Raw genomic sequence first — 26,772 nt, 5'->3', positions numbered from 1 at the left:
CCGGCGTAATCCGTCGAAAAACGGATAGAAAAACGGATGAACCGGATGAGACGGATCCGGTTTTGTCTGTCAAGAACAAGACGGATCCGGCAGAAAACCGGATCCGTCACATCAGGTTTTACAAAACATTTGCTGGATCCGGTGTTCCGGCACGACGCCGGATCGCGCCTGACGCCGAAAACCTGATGTGTGAAAGTAGCCTAAGGGGATAAAAAGTAGCAATCACTACAAACAGAACATACTGAAGAAAGGCCAGTGTTATATTTTTAGGCTGTCATGTTTTAATGATTGCCATTTTTAATATTTGGATGCTTCAATAAACGTTACTGTTTTTATCTATTAATGTATACTAAGTGTTGGATTACTTCATGTACTTGTCTTGAGCAGTTTTCATCAATAAGACATTGAGGTACATAAGTCTTTTGATACACTCTTTAGGAGGCAAAATTAATTAGAAAAAAGAGCAATTCTTCATTTCTTTTTTCTCAAACTCCATTCATCATTAGGTGTCATCGACATGCTGTCTTTATTCTGTGGGTCAATGCAATTACAATACCAAATGTGTAGAGTATGTTTATGTTATGCTAGTTTTGCACAAAAATTACTTTAAAAAACTTATTTACCCATAATGAGGTATTTTTTGAGGGACAAGCAGTAGCTTTTAATGGTACAATTTGTAAGCAAATACTACTTGTATTTATTATTGGTACCACTTTGGGACCCATATTGTAAATCTTTTTGTTCACTTTTTATTTCATTGTTTGTAAGGTGATAGGAACAAAAACAGCAATTCTGACTTTTTTTTTAATAACATGCATCATGTTGGATAAATAGTATAGTTACACATTATGATTGCAACAATGTTTTCTTTTTGTGAGGGTTTTTTCACAAAAGCAAACTTTTATCACTACAAGTGGGATTTATGGCGTGTTTTGTCTTTTTTTTATATTTTTTACACTTTAAAAACCTTTGCTTTACAATACTTATTATTCTGACAAAGGGATTTGAACAAGAATATTTAGATCAAACTGATAACACACTGCTCTGCGTATGTAATTTGGTAACCCCCCCCGCTATTCCCCAGCTTCTCCCCTCTGTCAATCCCTTCACTGGCTCCCAATTGCCCAGAGACTCCATTACAAAACCCTAACCATGACATACAAAGCCAACCACAACTTGTCTCCTCCATACATCTGTGACCTCGTCTCCCGGTACTTTCCTGCACGCAACCTCCGATCCTCACAAGATCTCCTTCTCTACTCCCCTCTTATCTCCTCTTCCCACAATCGCATACAAGATTTCTCTCGCGCATCTCCCCTACTCTGGAACTCTCTACCACAACATATCAGACTCTCACCTACCATCGAAACCTTCAAAAAGAGCCTGAAGACCCACCTCTTCCGACAAGCCTATAACCTGCAGTAACCACCGATCGACCAAACCGCTGCACGACCAGCTCTACCCTCGCCTACTGTATTATCACCCATCCCTTGAAGATTGTGAGCCCTCGCGGGCAGGGTCCTCTCTCCTCCTGTACCAGTTATGACTTGTATTGTTTAAGATTATTGTACTTGTTTTTATGTATACCCCCCTCACATGTAAAGCGCCATGGAATAAATGGCGCTATAACAATAAATAATAATAATAAATAATAATAATAACTATATACGTAGCCTATTAGACCCCACCTCTGGTCAGATCTGATAGGTGCACTTGTAGGGGTTCCGGTGGTCCGGGTGGCAGGCTGGGGTGGAGGGTAGCATGCTGTGGGTATTTAGGAGATGTGGCTGGTAGGCGATGGAGGTGTGCTGTACTTACAGGAATGGGGGATGACCCGCTTCTTGGCGTCAACAGGCACGAGACAGAGACAGGAGATGTATTCAACAGGTTTTTCTTTTATTGGCTGCCCATATGACGACCAGCACAATGCATGACAAATATTGCACACTGTTCTTCTCTTGCAGAATGACCCAAGTACCTTCACTTATTTACTTCTTCAGCAGGCGTACTTCGTGGCTCTATCCACCGTGGCTGCCCTAGGCCCATCCACCACGGCGTTTCCCCTTTCAAAGTCCACCGTACACCAGGCCCTCACAGGCCGTCTCTACCTGTGACCAATGTGCTGTCGGGTCACCCCCCCCGAGACCGTTTTCTACCGTCAGATAGTCTCTGAGGGGTCTCCTCTGTGTGACAGACCCTGCTTCTTTGTGAGCTCCCTTGGCTGACTGAAGCTTCTAGAAGCTTACCTCAGTATTTATTCAGCCAGTCCAGGTAGCCCCACCCTCTGTCACCTAACAGTCACTTTCGCCTAATCAGAGGCACCTTGACCTCTGGCAGTTATGTAACCCTCATATGACAGTTACATAACCAGTGCCATCGGTGCTCTCCAGTGACCTCTGATGGCGGACTGCCAAATGACACCTACTGTCAATCACTCAGTCTCCTATTACAGACAGCACCATACCCAGCTCAACCTCCCCACACGCTCATCACTAACATACATACGTAGCCTATTAGACCACACCTCTGGTCAGATGTGATAGGTGCGCTCATCACTAACATACATACGTAGCCTATTAGACCCCACCTCTGGTCAGATCTGATAGGTGCGCTCATCACTAACATACATACGTAGCCTATTAGACCCCACCTCTGGTCAGATGTGATAGGTGCGCTCATCACTAACATACAGACGTAGCCTATTAGACCCCACTTCTGGTCAATTCTGATAGGTGCGCTCATCACTAACATACATACGTTGTCTATTAGACCCCACCTCTGGTCAGATCTGATAGGTGCGCTCATCACTAACATAAACTGTTATATTTCCATCTAGTTCTACTTCCCTTTACTTAATTGTCTGGATGTATGTACAGAAGGCAAAGGTTTGTTTATGAAATTCTTTCTTCATAAACTTACCTGAGGATATCTGTAGAGGCCAAGCATTCTCGCCATTGGTATGGAGGCCTTTGATGTCATGTCCCCAATTATTGCAGAGGGCATTCTTTCCTTGTGGCAGCTGAAGTTTGGCACCATTGGTTGCTTTCCTGATAAGATCAATGTTGTCTCAATCAATGACCTCACATGATTATAGCAGGAATCGTATAATTTGAAACCCAATGTAATATTTGGAAGAATATCAGATGACTCGTTGATTTCTTGTATAGCAAAAACCATAGCTAGGAGGTAGCGGTAATACCGTATGTGAAATCTGTAAAAAAAAAAAAAACAGTGTCCTTTTTGTGATTATTACTATGTAGCAGTTTTATTCAAGAAGCTTAAATTAAATAATTTAATAAATATATGAAATCTGCATATGAAGATCATTGGCATTGAGCCTTTATGGCTCCATAGAGGCCTCCTGTAGGGCACTGTATTACAAAGGTAGTATATAGCCCACCGACCATAATATGTTTACTAGTCTGTATAGTCCACAGGTTCACAACTTATTATTTCCCCATTACTGTCATAGTGAACATGACTGTCAAAGAAAATAGAGAAATAAATCCTTCCTTTCTGAATTACTGCTTCTGTAGGCGCATTCAACACTGAGAAATCTGGAACTTACGGTTGCTGGCTAACATTCCCAATAATTCCTAAGCAAAGGTTTATTGAAATAGGATCTGAACTTTCAAAAAATGTATCATAAATTAATAATACAGAGAGCCACTTTTTTCCTTCTCCTGTAGACATTACCATGCACTATGAAAAATCACTTCAACCCCTTCTTGGTCAAGACAAGACAGACTACTAGCACAATAAGATGTCAGATTACACCTATTATTTTACTCCTGGAAGGAGAGGAGGAGGGAGGAGTGAGGAGCAGAATGAGAAAACAGGCAGATATTTCTAACAAGTCTTTTGCCTCACTCCAAAACTGGATTCACATCTATATTGCTCAGTACTACAATATAATTTCCATCATGCTGCTGTTGCTTCAGTCTCTGAGACAACAGATGAAGAGCAGGAATCAGTCTCTGTGTGCAATATTCTGTAAGGGAGATGTCATAGTAGATAGTCTACATCCAGCTCTGAGTAGAGTGAAAAAAAGGCAGATGGAGACACAGAAATAAAGTGTTGAGCTTTCTAACAAGTCTTTTACCTCACCCAGTGATGGATTCACATGTGCACTACTCAGTAAAATGCTATAATTTACTCCATGCTGTTGCTGCTTCTGTGAAAGTGGCAAGGAATAAAAGTCAGAAAAATGTCTCAAGCACATGAAGGAAAACAGGTGACCAGCACAGCTGCACACCTCCAGGAATTCAAGGCAACATCAGCTCCAGGGACACGGGTGCCAAACATATGAAATAATGCTGAGTCAATGTCCAAGTTCAACATTCAATGAAGAAAATGGTACTCAACATCCCAGACAAATATCCTTTATTGTGGATTCACATGAACAAAGAGAGGGAAGCTTGCTGGTGGAGCAAGCCAAGAGGAAAACTGGTAAAAATGCAGAAGTCATATAATGTCCAGAAATAGTGTTATTCATCATGCACACAGAAATGACAGCTTATCCTGATAAGTTACTTTAAAGTACAGTTATCCTTTAGGATTAAAATAAAATGCATTTCTGATTTTCTTAATCCCAATGATCATCATTTATTGCCCTAGGTGATCACTATTGTCTGCTTAATTTCTCTGTAGAGAAATTGTTGCATTAAATTTAATTTAATGAAATCATTGCATACACACCACTGAGCCTCCACCAATCATCGGATAGGGAAATGCTGTTCCCCTTTCTCCATTAACTTCAAGGCCATGAACATGAGTAGCTGAATTTTGTGACAGTTTGTGCAAACGCAACATTGCTAAATACCTGAAGATATCACATGGCAGGTGCACCACATGCTTAGCCATTTAATTCCTCCTGATCATACTCTTTTGGCATCTGAAAATGACTGAATTTAATGGCTATGATTACCACCAATTTTTAAGGTCTCACAAATATATGAAATACCTACGTGGTGCATTTTAGTGATGGTGGTTGTCTTTGGAATGTCACTTTTGGATATTCTACGTCCAAGTGGATGGCAAAGAGTCCTCCAAGAGTTATGTCCCCTTCCAGTGAGTAACCAGAGATGTCCTCATGTGGAAGTCTACACATGCTCAATTTTGTTCCATGTATAGTTTGAAAGTTTCTTATTAGTAACATACAGATGTAAGAAAGGGAAGAGTATACAATCTGCAGACTCAGCTTCATTCTGTGTTAAAAGATAGCAAAATACATTTCCAGGACCCTCTTTAGGTTCAAGTTGTGGCTCTTAACAATCACATAAAATGAATTATTTAAGAATGTTTTTAAATTTGATGTTTTTAACGGACTTGCATGTGTTGTATCTGTTCTTTTGACTCCTTCTCAGAAAGACAAGAAAGGGTTTTTCAACCCAATGGATTACTTTCCATGCAGTTTGCTAAGGTCTACAATAATAATATAATAGGAGTAATACAGTCATATGTTAAAGTTTGGGCACCCCTATTAATGTTAACCTTTTTTCTTTATAACAATTTTGTTTTTTGCAACAGCTATTTCAGTTTCATATATCTAATAACTGATGGACTCAGTTATATTTCTGGATTCAAATGAGGTTTATTGTACTAACAGAAAATGTGCAATCTGCATTTAAACAAAATTTGACCGGTGCAAAAGTATGGGCACCCTTATCATATTCTTGATTTGAACACTCCTAACTACTTTTTACTGACTTCCTGAAGCACTAAATTGGTTTTGTATCCTCATTAAGCTTTGAACTTCATAGCCAGGTGTATCAAATCATGAGAAAAGGTATTTAAGGTGGCCACTTGCAAGTAGTTCTCCTATTTGATTCTCCTATGAAGAGTGGCATCATGGGCTCCTCAAAACAACTCTCAAATGATCTGAAAACAAAGATTATTCAACATAGCTTTTCAGGGGAAGGATACAAAAAGTTGTCTCAGAGATTTAACCTGTCAGCTTCCACTGTGAGGAACATAGTAAGGAAATGGAAGAACACAGGTACAGTTCTTGTTAAGCCCAGAAGTGGCAGGCCAAGAAAAATATCAGAAAGGCAGAGAAGAAGAATGGTGAGAACAGTCAAGGACAATCCACAGACCACCTCCAAAGACCTGCAGCATCATCTTGCTGCAGATGGTGTCACTGTGCATCGGTCAACAATACAGCACACTTTGCACAAGGAGAAGCTGTATGGGAGAGTGATGCGAAAGAAGCCGTTTCTGCAAGCACGCCACAAACAGAGTCGCCTGAGGTATGCAAAAGCACATTTGGACAAGCCAGATACATTTTGGAAGAAGGTCCTGTGGACTGATGAAACAAAGATTGAGTTGTTTGGTCATACAAAAAGGCGTTATGCATGGAGGATAAAAAACACAGCATTCCAAGAAAAACACTTGCTACCCACAGTAAAATTTGGTGGAGGTTCCATCATGCTTTGGGGCTGTGTGGCCAATGCCGGCACAGGGAATCTTGTTAAAGTTGAGGGTCGCATGGATTCAACTCAGTATCAGCAGATTCTTGACAGTAATGTGCAAGAATCAGTGACGAAGTTGAAGTTACACAGGGGATGGACATTTCAGCAAGACAATGATCCAAAACACCGCTCCAAATCTCCTCAGGCATTCATGCAGAGGAACAATTACAATGTTCTGGAATGGCCATCCCAGTCCCCAGACCTGAATATCATTGAACATCTGTGGGATGATTTGAAGCGGGCTGTCCATGCTCGGCGACCATCAAACTTAACTGAACTGGAATTGTTTTGTAAACAGGAATGGTCACAAATACCTTCATCCAGGATCCAGGAACTCATTAATAGCTACGTAACTCATTAATAGCTACAGGAAGCGACTAGAGGCTGTTATTTTTGCAAAAGGAGGATCTATGAAATATTAATGTCACTTTTATGTTGAGGTGCCCATACTTTTGCACCGGTCAAATGTTGTTAAAATGCAGATTGCACATTTTCTGTTAGTACAATAAACCTCATTTGAATCCAGAAATATAACTGAGTCCATCAGTTATTAGATATATGAAACTGAAATAGCTGTTGCAAAAAACAAAATTGTTATAAAGAAAAAAGGTTAACATTAATAGGGGTGCCCAAACTTTAACATATGACTGTAATTTCTACAAAAAATCAATTTACATGGAATCAATTTGCTTATGTTATCCTCTCTTTACAAATTATTTCCCTCTCCTTTTCTAATATTTTCCCCATCCCCTGTCAGTCTCCAATAACAGTATAAAGTATATCGTGGTACAGGTGTGTTGGTGCTCAAATAGGTTCCCGAACCAATATAATAGAGAAATAAAATTTGCACTCAACTCATGAGAATCCCTTGCAATACTTTTTAATGCACTCCAAAATAAGGTATGATTCGTTTTGGTCATCAATGGACCTTCGTCAGTATGCTGCAGTGTACAATATTCAAAACAAAAATGATACATCACAATTGTAAAAATACAAACAAACAGAGATACTCCATACAAATCACTGTTTCTCATAAACAAGTGAATATCAAGAACACTGTGGACATGAGGAAAAATGGTAAATAAGGGATAAGGGAAAAAGGGAAAAGAAGACCTACCTGACTGCTGTAGCAAAACCGACCATTGATGAACGGTCTATCCCACCTCTTCCCCCTTGATAACTGCCACTAGTCTAGGTCTTGTACAAAGAGTACTTACAAACCTACACAGGGATCGCATGCTGCTGAGACATTTGTTGGCTTTGTAGATAAAGCCTTTCTTAAATTATGACAAGATATGGAGAGTGGAAAACTACACTTTCCTCCTAAGTTGAGCTCCTTAGACTTCCAACCATTACTATCACTCCGCAATGACAAAGAGATTATCATAAAACCCGCCAACAAAGGCGGAGTTATTGTTGTGATGAAAAAGGCTGATTACCTAAAGGAAGCCCTGCAACACCTGAATGATGCTACAGTCTATACCAGATTATCAGTAGATCCCTCAAAGGAAATTAGAGACCTTATTAACAACATTCTCACAAGTTACATTGACCGAAAGGTTATTGACACAAAAACGCAGGAGTATCTAATTAAGACAAACTGTCACGGTCACGTGTGTCTGGACGCAGCGAGTACCGCAAGGCGAACCCATATGACACACGTGACCCTGCATACTCCGCCTCCAGTAGGGCGAATTTAAATAATAAACACGTGCAGCTGGATACACCGCCTCCAACTTGCGAATTTAGACATTACACATATATACAAGTCTGGAAACCCCCGCCTCCAGTAAGGCAAATTTAAACAATAAGGGAAACCTGGGTAACATTAACAATGGTGGGCCCTGTGATAGGGAATAGGGACGTGGAGACCTCCTGAACTCCCCTGAGCCAGAGTCCCTGCACTCCTAACGTTCCCTATGCCGATTCCGCACCGGTCGACGCACGCGTACCTTAAACCCTAGTTTGCCCTGACCTAAACCCTCACTAGGGAATTGGTCGGTGCGGAAACTAATCCCACCACTGCACTAAAACACACATGAGGAAAGATGACAAAACAGGGGAAACACCACTTAGCTTTGCTCTGTTGCGTACGCTCCTAGCAACAGAGCCCACCACCTGCGTGCATCTTCTTCTCCACCCGGATCCATCACCATAACCGGATCCATCACCATAGTGCAGCCTTGGAGCAGAGTCCACCACCAGTTGCAGCTGCCCAGTAAACAGAATCCCAAGGATGAGTCCAGCTTCTGCCAAAAAGTCCAGCATGCTCGAGTCCCACTTTTCTGCCAAGAAGTCAAGCATGCTTGAGTCCAGCTTTCAGCAACCAAGTCCAGGATGCTGAGTGCAACTCTCACCATAGTTGCCACTCCACCAAGCCATGCAAGCACTTCCTGCTGACACCATAAACTGCGACTCCACCACGCCATGCCAGCCCTTCTTGCAGACTCCAACGATGAACTCCACCAATCCATGCCAGCACTCCTTGCAGACTCCATAGCTGACTCAACCCCTCTGGCTGGGCTGCACAGGACTCGTGTTCAGCTCCTTCCTTCACCCAGGCTTACTTGAAAATAACTCACAATATCACCAACAACTGATTGCACACCTGACACTCTTTTATAGAGCCTCACACCTGATTTGTAATTATGTGCACTTTAAAACTAAAATGTGATACCACTCACCACCACCGGGGCAACTTAGAATGAACGACACCACGTGTAATAATTCTAATGGCCACAGGGGGCAATCACACCACTTTGGCACAAGCCAAAGGAAAAAAAGTTCACTTTGTGCATTTAAAATTGTTAGATCCACTTCGGATCATGACAGTACCCTCCTCTTAATGAGGGGCCTCTGGACCCTCAAGACCATTCCTCATTAGGGAAACACCTACAGTGGGGACGCCCAGATCCTGAGTTCACTCCACTACCTGACACTTCAGGTTAATGACAAACGCACTGCTGGTATTGGCAATGTATGTTCTGGAGACACCATTCATCTCCACAGTACCGACCTGGGGAACGAGTTTATGTATGTGTATGTTTGCTATGAGCTGATCAGACTCCACAACACACTTCCACAAGAAGTTTTTTGGTGGCCACCCATACATGCTCGTTCACACACAGGTCCGGACCTGAACGTTTATTGCACACATTCGTTTGTCATATATTTGGTGAACTCATTCTGGACTCGACAACAGAGGCGTCCCCCTGTGTCACTACACTCACACCCCCATTATTCATCAAGGGACACCACCCTCCAACCCATTCACCATGAGGTCTGCGCCTCCCAGGGTTGGTTAATGGCGAGGGTTGAGATTTGTCCCTACTCCCCCACAGCACACCTGCTGCTCACACCTGGAGGAGAAGGGGACCGGGATATGGAGGAAATATACACTCGCTGGATGCCTTCCTCCATACGACCAGGAGGGGGCGGCTTCTTCGATGGTATTGAAGATTTGGAGTGAGCCCCGCGGACTATACACCAGTCTGCTCACTACAGGGACATACCCCTTCACCTCGGGGAACCCCAGACAGCACCATGGGGATCACCAACTCCACCCACCTGTCTGGGTATGTCCGCCTGTATGAACAAGTCCCGCTCACCAGCAGTGACTCTGGGGGCTTCAGTGCCAGAGCCGCAAGAATATGGAGAAAAAATACACTCTCTGGTTGCCTCCACACGACCAGGAGGGGCGGCTTCTTCAATGGTATGGAAGATTTGGAGTGAGCCCTGCGGACTATACACCAGTCTGCTCACCACAGGGATGTACCCCTTCACCTCGGGGAATACCAGGCAGCTCCGTGGGGCACCAACTCTTCCCACCTGCCTGGGTACCTCCGCATGCATGAGCAAGTCTCGCTCCCCAGCAGCGACTCTAAGTTTTGCCAAACGCCGCCATTTTGATTTCCTGGTTACCTGAACAGAGGCCCCAGACCCTGATAACTGCTGCTGCAGCGGCTCTAACACACCATGCCTTTCCCCACTCACCTCAGTGAGGCCCGGCAGCAATTACTCACAGGTCTCCACATGGCCAAAGCTCACCAGAAGAAAAAAAAAAGTAAGGTTGGTGATAATGTCACGGTCACGTGAGTCTGAACGCAGTGGTTACCGCAAGGTGAACTCATATGACACACGTGACTCTGGATACAGCGCCTCCAGTGGGGCGAATTTAAATAATAAACACTTGCAGCTGGATACACCGCCCCCAACTGGCGAATTTATACATTACACGTATATACAAGTCTGGAAACCCCGCCTCCAGTAAGGCAAATTTAAACAATAAGGGAAACCTGGGTAACATTAACAATGGTGGGCCCTGCGATAGGGAATAGGGACGTGGAGACCTCCTAAACTCCCCTGAGCCAGAGTCCCTGCACTCCTAATGTTCCCTATGCCGGTTCCACACCGGGTGATGCACGCTTACCTTAAGCCCTAGCTTGCCCTGACCTAAACCCTCGCTAGGGAATTGGTTGGTGCGGAAACTAATCCCACCACTGCACTAAAACACACATGAGGAAAGATGACAAAACAGGGGAAACACCACTTAGCTTTGCTCTGTTGCATACGCTCCTAGCAATAGAGCCCACCACCTGCGTGCATATTCTCCTCCACCCGGATCCATCACCATAACCGGATCCATCACCATAGTGCAGCCTTGGAGCAGAGTCCACCACCAGTTGCAGCTGCCCAGTAAACAGAGTCCCAAGGATGAGTCCAGCTTCTGCCAAAAAGTCCAGCATGCTCGAGTCCCACTTTTCTGCCAAGAAGTCAAGCATGCTTGAGTCCAGCTTTCAGCAACCAAGTCCAGCATGCTGAGTGCAACTCTCATCATAGTCGCCACTCCACCAAGCCTTGCAAGCACTTCCTGCTGACACCAAAAACTGCGATTACACCACGCCATGCCAGCCCTTCTTGCAGACTCCAATGATGAACTCCACCAATCCATGCCAGCACTCCTTGCAGACTCCATAGCTGACTCAACCCCTCTGGCTTGGCTGCACAGGTCTCGTGTTCAGCTCCTTCCTTCACCCAGGCTTACTTGAAAATAACTCACAATATCACCAACAACTGATTGCACACCTGACACTCTTTTTTAGAGCCTCACACCTGATTTGTAATTATGTGCACTTTAAAACTAAAATGTGATACCACTCACCACCACCGGGGCAACTTAGAATGAACGACACCACGTGTAATAATTCTAATGGCCACAGGGGGCAATCACACCACTTTGGCACAAGCCAAAGGAAAAAAAGTTCACTTTGTGCATTTAAAACTGTCAGATCCACTTCGGATCATGACACAAACCCTATCTTTCCAGTATTTTATATACTACCTAAAGCCCAAAAAAATCATGAATGGCCTCCGATCCGTCCTATTGCAGCCTCTACAGACTCCATCCTTTCTTCTCTGTCGATTTTTCTAGAAGAGATACCGACCCACTAATACAGGGATAACCATCCTTTTAACTTAACATGGTTGATTTTCTATGGAAAATACAGAATCTCGGCACTATACCCAAGGATTCTATTTTAGTTTCCCTCGATGTTAAGGACCTACAGTATATACGCCTACTCCTCATCAACAAGGCATCACATTCGTTCGACGTCTACTTGCCTATTCCAACATGGACCCTAACATCATTGAACTATGTCTAGAGCTATTGACAGCAGTCCTAACCAAGAATTACTTCATGTTTGAGGATTGTTTTTTCCACCAGACCAAAGGGACCGCTATGGGCTTGAGTGTGGCCCCAACTTATGCAAATAACTATATGGTCATATTTGAAAATGAAATTATATATCCTGAATCCCCTCTTTCAGTCCCACTGTATAATCTGGGAAAGATACATCGATGGTGTATTCTGTATTTGGACTGGTACATCCCAGACACTTGATTGCTTTTTTGATAGACTCAACTCGGCATGGCTTGGCCTTTCCTTTACTATCATTAGCAGTACACGTCAGGTCAGTTTTCTAGAAACATTAGTCCTCAAGGATGAACACAGTACATTAAGCACCGATCTTTATACCAAACCTACGGACCGAAATAGCCTCCTCCATTTTCAGAGTCTCCATCCCCTGTCTATCAAAAAATCTATTCCGCAGTCACAATTCAAGAGAATACAAAGGATTGTTACAGATCCCTCTCATAGCAACATGAGAGTTAATGAAATGTACACCAAGTTCAGGAAATGGGACTATCCCCCAAATCTACTGCTTGATGCCACAAGCCCTCTGAACATCCACAATGATCAACTGATAAATGCATCCCCTTTGTATACACATATCATCCTTATGTACACATTTTACATCAAATCATCAGAAAACATTGGGGCCTCTTATAAACGGCACATTCTGACATCCCGGAGTTTAAACAACAATTTCTACCCTGTTACAAACGTCCCCCCAATATCCATGATTCTTTGGTGAAAGTAGACATTGGTTCCAAAGGACAAACCACAGTACAAAGGTTTCTTCAGGATCCAAAAACTGGAACCTACCCGTGCCTACACTGTAATCAGTGCAGCAACGTCCTTAAAGGCAACACCTTTTACCATCCACACTCAGGCAAAAAAAGTACAATATTAAGGATTTCTCCACTTGTGACACTGCATACATTGTATATGTCACTAAGTGTCCCTTTGGTCTTTTGTACATTGGGGAAACAACACAACCCATAAAGGACCGTATTTCTAAGTATAAGTCTACTATTAGATGCAAAAATATGTTGCTACCATTAACATTTCACTTCATCTCAAAGGGACATAATATTGCACAATTGAAATTTCAAGTAATTCAGCATGTTCCAATACCCAGATGTGGTGCTGATCATATGCATATTCTAAAGAGGAAGGAGGCATTCTGGATCCACAAATTGCAGACCCTATCTCCAAGGGGTCTGAATAGGGAATATGATCTATTATCATTTATTTAATACCATTGTCATGATCTGAATTTGATCTGACAGTTTTAAAAGCACAGAGTGACTTTTTTTTCCTTTTGGCAAGTTGCCAAAGTGACTTGACTGTCCCCGGTGGTGGTTAGTGGTATCGCACTTTAGGTTAATGCGCACATAATTATGAATCAGGTGTGGGGCTCTATAAATGAGTCTCAGGGTGTGTAATCACTGCTGGTGATACTGATTGATTGATTCTGAGTTTGTGAGAGCCTGGTGGAAGGATGGAGCTGAGGAGGAGTCCTGCGCAGCTTAGCCAGGGGGGACGTGTGTCAGCTATGGTGTCTGGACGAAGGGCTGGCATGGCGTCGTGGGGTCGCAGTGATGGTGTCAGCGGGAAGTGTCTGCATGGTCTGGTGGAGTGGCTACTATGGAGAGTGGCACTCACCATGTGGGACTTGGCTGCTGAGCTGGACTCAAGCATGCTTGACTTCGTGGCAGAAGCTGAACTCTTCCTTGGGACTCTGTTACTAAGCAGCAGCAACTGGTGGTGGACTCTGCTCCAAGGCAGCACTTTGGTGAAGGATCCTGTTATGGTGATGGATCCGGGTGGAGGAGAAGACGCAGTCAGGTGGAGGGCTCTGTGGCAAGAGCATAAGCACAGAGCATAAAGCTAAGTAGTGTCCCCCTGTATTGTCTCTTTCCCTCATGTGTGTTGTTAGTGCAGTGGTGGGATTAGTTTCCGCACCGACCAATTCCCTAGTGAGGGTTTAGGGTCAGGGCGAGCAAGGGCGTTGAGGTACGCGTGCGGCGCCCGGAGCGGAACCGGCATAGGGAACGCTAGGAGTGCAGGGACACTGGCTCAGGGGAGCTCAGGAGGTCTCCACTTCCCTTTTCCCTATCGCAGGGCCCACCACTGTTAATGTTTCCCAGGTCCCCCTTATTATTTAAATTCGCCGTACTGGAGGCGGGGTTTCCAGAATGTATGTGTAACGTGTAATTCCTAAATTTGCCAGGTGGAGGCGGTGTATCCATCTGCACGTTTTATTATTTAAATTCGCCCCACTGGAGGCGCTGTATCCAGGGTCACGTGTGTTATGGGTTCGCCTTGCGGTAACATCTGTGTCCAGACACACGTTGACCATGACATTATCACCAGCCCGAGAATATGGGAAGCAAGATGTGCCACAGTCCGCGCTGCTGAATCCACAAAATCACCTGGGATGCAAGATGTAGTAACAAAGTACTGCTTTATTCCTTCCTACGCGTTTCGGCGCCCTTCCTGGCACCTTCCTCAGGGATATTACACCAGCCATAGGAGCAGGGAATTTATAGCCCCTTCCATTAGCAATTATGGGTGTGTTCTGTTTACATATGATGTCATAATGGTCATCACTGGGGGAGGGGCCAGCATTTTTGGCACAATTTCACACAAATAACATAATAAAACAAGAAAATCCTTCAAAATACTTGCTAAAATGTACATAAAAATCCTACCAGTAAAATGATATAAAGACCTTCATAAAAATTGCAGCGGAAACATTGCCAAAGTATCCAGACTGTCAATGCAAAAACAAAAAAATTTTTTTTAAAAAATATTATCTCCCGACTTTCAGGGTAGTAGAACCCATGTGTTTACTGGTTTCATTTTTTTCTCTTGTGACTTATGTTGAGCGCCACCGTTCTGCTGGTATCAGTGCCTTTGGAACATAGGTTCTATGAACTATTTTGTCACAAAACTATCCTGTTAAATATGTGATACTATGGTTTGTTAAAAAATTATTATAAAAAATTGCAATGAACAATTTTCTTTATTTTTGTTTTGTAGGAGGGAATCAAGGAGCGATGCCACTATTAAATAAAATGGATTATTTCTAAAATTAACTGCTTTTAAAAAACTTATTTTTATTTTCATTTTTATTTTTATTATTTATTATCAATAAAGAATTATCTAAAAATTACTATTATATAATCGTATTATTAAAAATGGCCTGAAGAAAGTATCTATCATCTTCCGTATAGTTATGGTCACTATTTTATATATTAATTGTGGTGGTGTCACCCATGAAACGTGTGTCTTTTGGTCTAGCACACCTGGGTTCAAGTCACAGGTCTCCATGCAGGCATAAATTACATTGTCTTTTGTAATATCAGGAAAAATTATAAATTGTTATGAGCTTATGCATATTAAATTAGGGAATTGTGAAATTCTAGATAGGATACCAACTTTGATATATATTTAAACAAAATAAATGTGTCATTAGGTGTATGTGAGACATTAAGTGTTTAGATATACCCGTGCGATCAAAAAAGTAGTCAGATGAAAAAATAAATAAAATGAAAAAAGATAGAATGAAAAAATAAAGTGAGGTTTGCTTAAGTGTGTGACATAAGGATGCAGGAATTCCTCCTACTATGGTGCGCCTTTCTTACCCACTCAGGATGTGACCAAGAGAGGGGGGGGGTTGGGGGATTATAATTTATATTAGTTCTGAAATTATGTTTAGCCCTCTCGGTTTTAATGTGTCCAGTTTAAACATCCAATATTTTTCACGTTTTTTGAGCAGCTCGAATCTGTTGGGTATATTCACTGCTATATGATCGATCGGGGTTATCTTGATTGCTGTTGCATCTCTGTTATGATACGTGTCATAATGGAATGACACTCCATGTGCTCTATACCCACTCTTTATATTTGAACGATGTTTGTTTAGCCGCTCATGAAGTGGTCTGATAGTTCTGCCAACATACTGCATGCCACATGGACACTCAAGCAGGTAAATTACAAACTCTGTAGAGCAATTCATGTCATGTTTAATGGTAAAGGATTCATTCGTTGATGCGGATTTAAAGCTGCTTGTCTGTTGGATGCTCCGACAACAAAGGCATCTATTTTTTCTACATTTTGATGTCTTTTTCTGCAGTACTTTGGCATAATTCGTGGTTGTCTTCTGTTTGAGCCTACTAGGAGCTATTATCCCTTTAATGTTTGGCGCCCTGCGGAAAGTAATTCCTGGTCTATCAGGTACAATGGATTTTAATATTGGATCACTTAGAAGTAAGTGCCAGTGTCTATGAAGGCATTTTTTGATTGACTTGTGACAATTATTATAAGTCGTTATAAAATTAAATGCTTTATTCTTCTCTGTCCCTTTTCTGTCTTTCTGTATAAGGAGGGTTTCTTGCGGGATTTCTCCACTGTGCTTTTGTGTGCTGGATATCAATTTTTTTGGGTATCCTTTCTCTAGGAATCTTTTTCTGAGTATTTCAGATTGAGAAGCGTAGTCATCCTTGGAAGTGCAATTCTTCTTAATCCTTCTAAATTGATTGGCCGGTATATTACGCAGCCATTTTGTGTAATGTCCACTCCTGAAGTCAATATATGAATTCCTGTCCGTAGGCTTAAAGTATGTTTTTGTATGTATCCTTGTGCCATCAGAGAAAATTGTTAGGTCCAGGAAATTGATGCTTTCTTCATGTATTGTTCGTTCAAAATTTATCCCCCAGTGGTTATTAATGATGTCACTGAAAAACTCCTCCATGTCACCAACTTCCGTGTCCCAGATCAGGAATAAGTCATCAATAAACCTTTTATATAAAACCAAGCCATTCTTGTATTTGTTTCCATATATATGTATGTCTTCAAAAAGACCCATAAAAAGATTAGCGTACGAACAAGCTGTTTTCGAACCCATAGCTGTACCATACTTTTGATGGTACATGTCACCATCAAAGGTGAAAAAGTTATTGTTTAATATGAAATTTAGGCCATCCAGAATGAAGTTGATGTTCCTTATATCCAATTGTATGTCTCTTTTTAGGTAGTATTCAATACAGAGTAATCCTATTTCATGACCTATATTCGTGTACAATGATGTAACATCCATGGTGACAAATCTATATGATTTTTTCCATGTGATTCTTCCCAAAATCCTGATCATATCCGTAGAATCCTTAATATAGTTTTCTAATTTCACCACGTATTTCTGTAAATTTCTATCAATATAGGTGGCAAGGTTACTTGTCAGGGAATCAATTCCTGAGATTATTGGTCGCCCAGGGGGATTGTCCAAGCTTTTATGAATCTTGGGCAAGTGGTATAGGAATGGAATGGGGGGTTGCCTTTTTATTAGAAACTTCTTTAAGTCCTTATTAATTATCCCCTGTTGGAATGCCATGTTTATTTTTTGATTGTGTATTTTTGTTAATGTGGGGTACGGGTTATTTTTTACTTTCTCATAGTATTTAGTGTCCGACAATAATCTTAATGCTTCTTTTTTATAATCATTGGTGTTTTGTATCACTATGCCGCCCCCCTTATCGGCTGCCCGAATTACTATTTCACTATTCTTACCCAAATTTTTCAGGGCTTCTCTCTCTTTCTTCGTGAGATTATTCTTATCCCCCCTTAAGTTGCCGGCTTTCTTCATTAAGGTGTCCTTTTTAAGATCTTTTAATAGTAAGTCTTGGAACGTCTCTAGTATATGACCCCTACTTTCCAAGGGATAGAAATTGGATTTTGTTTTCAGAGTAGGATCAGATGGTGCTTCACTTTTGTTATCTTTCGTGTCATCTGGCTTTAATAAGAAATGCCTTTTGAGAGTCAACCTCCTAATATACTGATGCACATCTATAAAAAGTTTAAAATCGTCTGGTTGGTTCGTGGGGCAGAAAAGTAAGCCCTTATTCAGAAGCTCCTTTTCTTCTTCTGTCAATGAATAATCTCATAAATTAATGACATTATTATTAGTTACCGTTATCTGTTTCAATCCCGGAAAGTGATCTTTGCTTTTTTCTTTATTTCCTCTTCCTCTTTTTCCTCTTTTTTTCTTTTTCCAAGAGCGGGACTGAAAAATTTCGTTATATTTTGATTTGTTACGTTTACAGCAGCTAAAAAAGGAACTATGCCATTATTTTGATTTTTTGAGTTGTCTAATATAACCTTTTGTGTAGGGGTATTGCTACCTGTTTCTATAGGTGTTGGTGTTACTATACTGATTAAATCCTCCTGGTTCTGATCAGTTTCTGTAATAATCATTAAGTCGGGTACAGAGTTTTTATTGTTTTTCAATGGCTTATTATTGTCATGTAATATGATTGGGTCTAGGGGCCTCTCTCTGTTGATTCTATCAATGAGTTCTTTGATTTTGTTAAGATGTTCATCAACATTAACTGTTCCAGTTCCAACAGGTTTTGGATCCTCTGCATTATTATGTACTTGTGCTACAGTAATGACTTGATTGCTGCTAGCTGGCTCGTTATTGGATGCTTCTTTGTTTATATTCCTATCCCCATTGATTAATCTTGTCATGCTGCTAGGTAATTTCTCTATCACGATGAAACCCTCATCATCCAATATTTCATCTGGAAAAAGGCTTGACTCCTCTTTGCTATCTATTTCCTCCTCATCCATTGTCTCAATTTCATTAGTGCTCACAGTCACCGTAGATCTTAGGTTCAGTCCCTGTGTGCTGGATTTTTCAGGACCGTGCCTAGACACTGTTTTTGTCTCTGTCTGCATTTTGTTCCCAATAGGTGCTATCTCCGTATTATTCTTCCTAAAATCTATAGTATTTTGACTGTCTTGACTATTACTAGTGTTATTTCTTGTATCTCTCTCACCAGGGGTCTTACCCCTCCTGGAGCTGTTGGAGAAACTCCTTCCTCTATGCTCTTTGTGGTGTGTGGGAGTTCTATTCCTCCTATATGTATTATTCTCCATCTCAGGTTTGTACTGGGAATAGTCCTGTCTATCTCTGTTGAGCTTCCTGGACTTCCTAATTACTGTATCGTGTTCGATTTGCGTCAAACTAGTGCTGATATTAGAATATATTCTTTTAAATTCAGTACATGCATTAAACCTATTCAAGCTTGCACTGATTATGTTAATTTCTTCTGTTGCAGCATCTGCAAGTTTTGACCTTTTATCACATAAAATACTCAACAGCGTGTTCATACATTTTCTCAAAACAAAGTTCCAATTTGTAGTAAAGTCATTATCATCAGGAAATGGAGAATTCAATACCAATCTTAGCCCCCTGGGGCAGATGTTCTCCTCTATGTAAACAGCCAAAAACCGGGCATCAATGCCATACTGCACCTCCTTTTTGAGGGCATCCTCCAAAGCATGCAAAAGTTCCTTCATAGTCTTAAGTTCCTCATCGCCAAAGTTCTCACCACCAGTCACATTATCCTCAGAAGATGTTCGACCAGTACCTATGGTGCGTTGTATCAACTTCTCTCTGGAAGCAAATCTTCCACGCAAATAGTCCATCTTATCACGCAAAATTTATGCAGCACTCTGTTCCAAAACGGGATGCTAAGCCCCAACCACCGTCACTCTCCCACAGAAACGATGATTCACTGTATCAATACAAAAAGGGTGGGGGAACAAGAGGTGCAATAGTGCCCTATCACTAGTGACACTACGATGTGAGTGGTGTAATGCAGTTCCACTCACCTATTCCGGTTGTGTGACCCACAACTGGCTTGAAGACATAACACAGTATCAGCTGCTGCAGGACCTCCACCGACCACTCCAAAGTGGAAAAACTGCCAGAGAATATGGGAAGCAAGATGTGCCACAGTCCGCGCTGCTGAATCCACAAAATCACCTGGGATGCAAGATGTAGTAACAAAGTACTGCTTTATTCCTTCCTACGCGTTTCGGCGCCCTTCCTGGCACCTTCCTCAGGGATATTACACCAGCCATAGGAGCAGGGAATTTATAGCCCCTTCCATTAGCAATTATGGGTGTGTTCTGTTTACATATGATGTCATAATGGTCATCACTGGGGGAGGGGCCAGCATTTTTGGCACAATTTCACACAAATAACATAATAAAACAAGAAAATCCTTCAAAATACTTGCTAAAATGTACATAAAAATCCTACCAGTAAAATGATATAAAGACCTTCATAAAAATTGCAGCGGAAACATTGCCAAAGTATCCAGACTGTCAATGCAAAAACAAAAAAATTTTTTTTAAAAAATATTATCTCCCGACTTTCAGGGTAGTAGAACCCATGTGTTTACTGGTTTCATTTTTTTCTCTTTTGACTTATGTTGAGCACCACCGTTCTGCTGGTATCAGTGCCTTTGGAACATAGGTTCTATGAACTATTTTGTCACAAAACTATCCTGTTAAATATGTGATACTATGGTTTGTTAAAAAATTATTATAAAAAATTGCAATGAACAATTTTCTTTATTTTTGTTTTGTAGGAGGGAATCAAGGAGCGATGCCACTATTAAATAAAATGGATTATTTCTAAAATTAACTGCTTTTAAAAAACTTATTTTTATTTTCATTTTTATTTTTATTATATATTATCAATAAAGAATTATCTAAAAATTACTATTATATAATCGTATTATTAAAAATGGCCTGAAGAAAGTATCTATCATCTTCCGTATAGTTATGGTCACTATTTTATATATTAATTGTGGTGGTGTCACCCATGAAACGTGTGTCTTTTGGTCTAGCACACCTGGGTTCAAGTCACAGGTCTCCATGCAGGCATAAATGACATAGTCTTTTGTAATATCAGGAAAAATTATAAATTGTTATGAGCTTATGCATATTAAATTAGGGAATTGTGAAATTCTAGATAGGATACCAACTTTGATATATATTTAAACAAAATAAATGTGTCATTAGGTGTATGTGAGACATTAAGTGTTTAGATATACCCGTGCGATCAAAAAAGTAGTCAGATGAAAAAATAAATAAAATGAAAAAAGATAGAATGAAAAAATAAAGTGAGGTTTGCTTAAGTGTGTGACATAAGGATGCAGGAATTCCTCCTACTATGGTGCGCCTTTCTTACCCACTCAGGATGTGACCAAGAGAGGGGGGGGGTTGGGGGATTATAATTTATATTAGTTCTGAAATTATGTTTAGCCCTCTCGGTTTTAATGTGTCCAGTTTAAACATCCAATATTTTTCACGTTTTTTGAGCAGCTCGAATCTGTTGGGTATATTCACTGCTATATGATCGATCGGGGTTATCTTGATTGCTGTTGCATCTCTGTTATGATACGTGTCATAATGGAATGACACTCCATGTGCTCTATACCCACTCTTTATATTTGAACGATGTTTGTTTAGCCGCTCATGAAGTGGTCTGATAGTTCTGCCAACATACTGCATGCCACATGGACACTCAAGCAGGTAAATTACAAACTCTGTAGAGCAATTCATGTCATGTTTAATGGTAAAGGATTCATTCGTTGATGCGGATTTAAAGCTGCTTGTCTGTTGGATGCTCCGACAACAAAGGCATCTATTTTTTCTACATTTTGATGTCTTTTTCTGCAGTACTTTGGCATAATTCGTGGTTGTCTTCTGTTTGAGCCTACTAGGAGCTATTATCCCTTTAATGTTTGGCGCCCTGCGGAAAGTAATTCCTGGTCTATCAGGTACAATGGATTTTAATATTGGATCACTTAGAAGTAAGTGCCAGTGTCTATGAAGGCATTTTTTGATTGACTTGTGACAATTATTATAAGTCGTTATAAAATTAAATGCTTTATTCTTCTCTGTCCCTTTTCTGTCTTTCTGTATAAGGAGGGTTTCTTGCGGGATTTCTCCACTGTGCTTTTGTGTGCTGGATATCAATTTTTTTGGGTATCCTTTCTCTAGGAATCTTTTTCTGAGTATTTCAGATTGAGAAGCGTAGTCATCCTTGGAAGTGCAATTCTTCTTAATCCTTCTAAATTGATTGGCCGGTATATTACGCAGCCATTTTGTGTAATGTCCACTCCTGAAGTCAATATATGAATTCCTGTCCGTAGGCTTAAAGTATGTTTTTGTATGTATCCTTGTGCCATCAGAGAAAATTGTTAGGTCCAGGAAATTGATGCTTTCTTCATGTATTGTTCGTTCAAAATTTATCCCCCAGTGGTTATTAATGATGTCACTGAAAAACTCCTCCATGTCACCAACTTCCGTGTCCCAGATCAGGAATAAGTCATCAATAAACCTTTTATATAAAACCAAGCCATTCTTGTATTTGTTTCCATATATATGTATGTCTTCAAAAAGACCCATAAAAAGATTAGCGTACGAACAAGCTGTTTTCGAACCCATAGCTGTACCATACTTTTGATGGTACATGTCACCATCAAAGGTGAAAAAGTTATTGTTTAATATGAAATTTAGGCCATCCAGAATGAAGTTGATGTTCCTTATATCCAATTGTATGTCTCTTTTTAGGTAGTATTCAATACAGAGTAATCCTATTTCATGACCTATATTCGTGTACAATGATGTAACATCCATGGTGACAAATCTATATGATTTTTTCCATGTGATTCTTCCCAAAATCCTGATCATATCCGTAGAATCCTTAATATAGCTTTCTAATTTCACCACGTATTTCTGTAAATTTCTATCAATATAGGTGGCAAGGTTACTTGTCAGGGAATCAATTCCTGAGATTATTGGTCGCCCAGGGGGATTGTCCAAGCTTTTATGAATCTTGGGCAAGTGGTATAGGAATGGAATGGGGGGTTGCCTTTTTATTAGAAACTTCTTTAAGTCCTTATTAATTATCCCCTGTTGGAATGCCATGTTTATTTTTTGATTGTGTATTTTTGTTAATGTGGGGTACGGGTTATTTTTTACTTTCTCATAGTATTTAGTGTCCGACAATAATCTTAATGCTTCTTTTTTATAATCATTGGTGTTTTGTATCACTATGCCGCCCCCCTTATCGGCTGCCCGAATTACTATTTCACTATTCTTACCCAAATTTTTCAGGGCTTCTCTCTCTTTCTTCGTGAGATTATTCTTATCCCCCCTTAAGTTGCCGGCTTTCTTCATTAAGGTGTCCTTTTTAAGATCTTTTAATAGTAAGTCTTGGAACGTCTCTAGTATATGACCCCTACTTTCCAAGGGATAGAAATTGGATTTTGTTTTCAGAGTAGGATCAGATGGTGCTTCACTTTTGTTATCTTTCGTGTCATCTGGCTTTAATAAGAAATGCCTTTTGAGAGTCAACCTCCTAATATACTGATGCACATCTATAAAAAGTTTAAAATCGTCTGGTTGGTTCGTGGGGCAGAAAAGTAAGCCCTTATTCAGAAGCTCCTTTTCTTCTTCTGTCAATGAATAATCTGATAAATTAATGACATTATTATTAGTTACCGTTATCTGTTTCAATCCCGGAAAGTGATCTTTGCTTTTTTCTTTATTTCCTCTTCCTCTTTTTCCTCTTTTTTTCTTTTTCCAAGAGCGGGACTGAAAAATTTCGTTATATTTTGATTTGTTACGTTTACAGCAGCTAAAAAAGGAACTATGCCATTATTTTGATTTTTTGAGTTGTCTAATATAACCTTTTGTGTAGGGGTATTGCTACCTGTTTCTATAGGTGTTGGTGTTACTATACTGATTAAATCCTCCTGGTTCTGATCAGTTTCTGTAATAATCATTAAGTCGGGTACAGAGTTTTTATTGTTTTTCAATGGCTTATTATTGTCATGTAATATGATTGGGTCTAGGGGCCTCTCTCTGTTGATTCTATCGATGAGTTCTTTGATTTTGTTAAGATGTTCATCAACATTAACTGTTCCAGTTCCAACAGGTTTTGGATCCTCTGCATTATTATGTACTTGTGCTACAGTAATGACTTGATTGCTGCTAGCTGGCTCGTTATTGGATGCTTCTTTGTTTATATTCCTATCCCCATTGATTAATCTTGTCATGCTGCTAGGTAATTTCTCTATCACGATGAAACCCTCATCATCCAATATTTCATCTGGAAAAAGGCTTGACTCCTCTTTGCTATCTATTTCCTCCTCATCCATTGTCTCAATTTCATTAGTGCTCACAGTCACCGTAGATCTTAGGTTCAGTCCCTGTGTGCTGGATTTTTCAGGACCGTGCCTAGACACTGTTTTTGTCTCTGTCTGCATTTTGTTCCCAATAGGTGCTATCTCCGTATTATTCTTCCTAAAATCTATAGTATTTTGACTGTCTTGACTATTACTAGTGTTATTTCTTGTATCTCTCTCACCAGGGGTCTTACCCCTCCTGGAGCTGTTGGAGAAACTCCTTCCTCTATGCTCTTTGTGGTGTGTGGGAGTTCTATTCCTCCTATATGTATTATTCTCCATCTCAGGTTTGTACTGGGAAAAGTCCTGTCTATCTCTGTTGAGCTTCCTGGACTTCCTAATTACTGTATCGTGTTCGATTTGCGTCAAACTAGTGCTGATATTAGAATATATTCTTTTAAATTCAGTACATGCATTAAACCTATTCAAGCTTGCACTGATTATGTTAATTTCTTCTGTTGCAGCATCTGCAAGTTTTGACCTTTTATCACATAAAATACTCAACAGCGTGTTCATACATTTTCTCAAAACAAAGTTCCAATTTGTAGTAAAGTCATTATCATCAGGAAATGGAGAATTCAATACCAATCTTAGCCCCCTGGGGCAGATGTTCTCCTCTATGTAAACAGCCAAAAACCGGGCATCAATGCCATACTGCACCTCCTTTTTGAGGGCATCCTCCAAAGCATGCAAAAGTTCCTTCATAGTCTTAAGTTCCTCATCGCCAAAGTTCTCACCACCAGTCACATTATCCTCAGAAGATGTTCGACCAGTACCTATGGTGCGTTGTATCAACTTCTCTCTGGAAGCAAATCTTCCACGCAAATAGTCCATCTTATCAAGCAAAATTTATGCAGCACTCTGTTCCAAAACGGGATGCTAAGCCCCAACCACCGTCACTCTCCCACAGAAACGATGATTCACTGTATCAATACAAAAAGGGTGGGGGAACAAGAGGTGCAATAGTGCCCTATCACTAGTGACACTACGATGTGAGTGGTGTAATGCAGTTCCACTCACCTATTCCGGTTGTGTGACCCACAACTGGCTTGAAGACATAACACAGTATCAGCTGCTGCAGGACCTCCACCGACCACTCCAAAGTGGAAAAACTGCCAGAGAATATGGGAAGCAAGATGTGCCACAGTCCGCGCTGCTGAATCCACAAAATCACCTGGGATGCAAGATGTAGTAACAAAGTACTGCTTTATTCCTTCCTACGCGTTTCGGGGCCCTTCCTGGCACCTTCCTCAGGGATATTACACCAGCCATAGGAGCAGGGAATTTATAGCCCCTTCCATTAGCAATTATGGGTGTGTTCTGTTTACATATGATGTCATAATGGTCATCACTGGGGGAGGGGCCAGCATTTTTGGCACAATTTCACACAAATAACATAATAAAACAAGAAAATCCTTCAAAATACTTGCTAAAATGTACATAAAAATCCTACCAGTAAAATGATATAAAGACCTTCATAAAAATTGCAGCGGAAACATTGCCAAAGTATCCAGACTGTCAATGCAAAAACAAAAAAATTTTTTTTAAAAAATATTATCTCCCGACTTTCAGGGTAGTAGAACCCATGTGTTTACTGGTTTCATTTTTTTCTCTTGTGACTTATGTTGAGCGCCACCGTTCTGCTGGTATCAGTGCCTTTGGAACATAGGTTCTATGAACTATTTTGTCACAAAACTATCCTGTGAAATATGTGATACTATGGTTTGTTAAAAAATTATTATAAAAAATTGCAATGAACAATTTTCTTTATTTTTGTTTTGTAGGAGGGAATCAAGGAGCGATGCCACTATTAAATAAAATGGATTATTTCTAAAATTAACTGCTTTTAAAAAACTTATTTTTATTTTCATTTTTATTTTTATTATTTATTATCAATAAAGAATTATCTAAAAATTACTATTATATAATCGTATTATTAAAAATGGCCTGAAGAAAGTATCTATCATCTTCCGTATAGTTATGGTCACTATTTTATATATTAATTGTGGTGGTGTCACCCATGAAACGTGTGTCTTTTGGTCTAGCACACCTGGGTTCAAGTCACAGGTCTCCATGCAGGCATAAATTACATTGTCTTTTGTAATATCAGGAAAAATTATAAATTGTTATGAGCTTATGCATATTAAATTAGGGAATTGTGAAATTCTAGATAGGATACCAACTTTGATATATATTTAAACAAAATAAATGTGTCATTAGGTGTATGTGAGACATTAAGTGTTTAGATATACCCGTGCGATCAAAAAAGTAGTCAGATGAAAAAATAAATAAAATGAAAAAAGATAGAATGAAAAAATAAAGTGAGGTTTGCTTAAGTGTGTGACATAAGGATGCAGGAATTCCTCCTACTATGGTGCGCCTTTCTTACCCACTCAGGATGTGACCAAGAGAGGGGGGGGGTTGGGGGATTATAATTTATATTAGTTCTGAAATTATGTTTAGCCCTCTCGGTTTTAATGTGTCCAGTTTAAACATCCAATATTTTTCACGTTTTTTGAGCAGCTCGAATCTGTTGGGTATATTCACTGCTATATGATCGATC

General features: G+C 40.4%; 1 protein-coding gene across 1 annotated transcript in view; it reads right to left on the bottom strand.

Moving 5' to 3' along the window:
- Nucleotides 1–26,772, bottom strand: part of LOC141083083 (extracellular calcium-sensing receptor-like) — a 142,969-nt gene that overhangs the window by 96,735 nt on the left and 19,462 nt on the right. Inside the window, exon 2 of the mRNA XM_073567252.1 lies at nucleotides 2,920–3,211. Coding sequence (XP_073423353.1) covers nucleotides 2,920–3,177 — 258 coding nt within the window. The 5' untranslated portion in view covers nucleotides 3,178–3,211. The remainder of the gene's footprint in view (nucleotides 1–2,919; nucleotides 3,212–26,772) is intronic.

The sequence above is a fragment of the Dendrobates tinctorius genome, unplaced genomic scaffold (genome assembly GCF_039654945.1).
Source record: "Dendrobates tinctorius isolate UK_male_01 unplaced genomic scaffold, ASM3965494v1 ptg000019l, whole genome shotgun sequence".
Classification (NCBI taxonomy): domain Eukaryota; kingdom Metazoa; phylum Chordata; class Amphibia; order Anura; family Dendrobatidae; genus Dendrobates; species Dendrobates tinctorius.
Note: the sequence above shows the minus strand (reverse complement) of the source record. Positions and strands in the feature narration are given on the sequence as shown.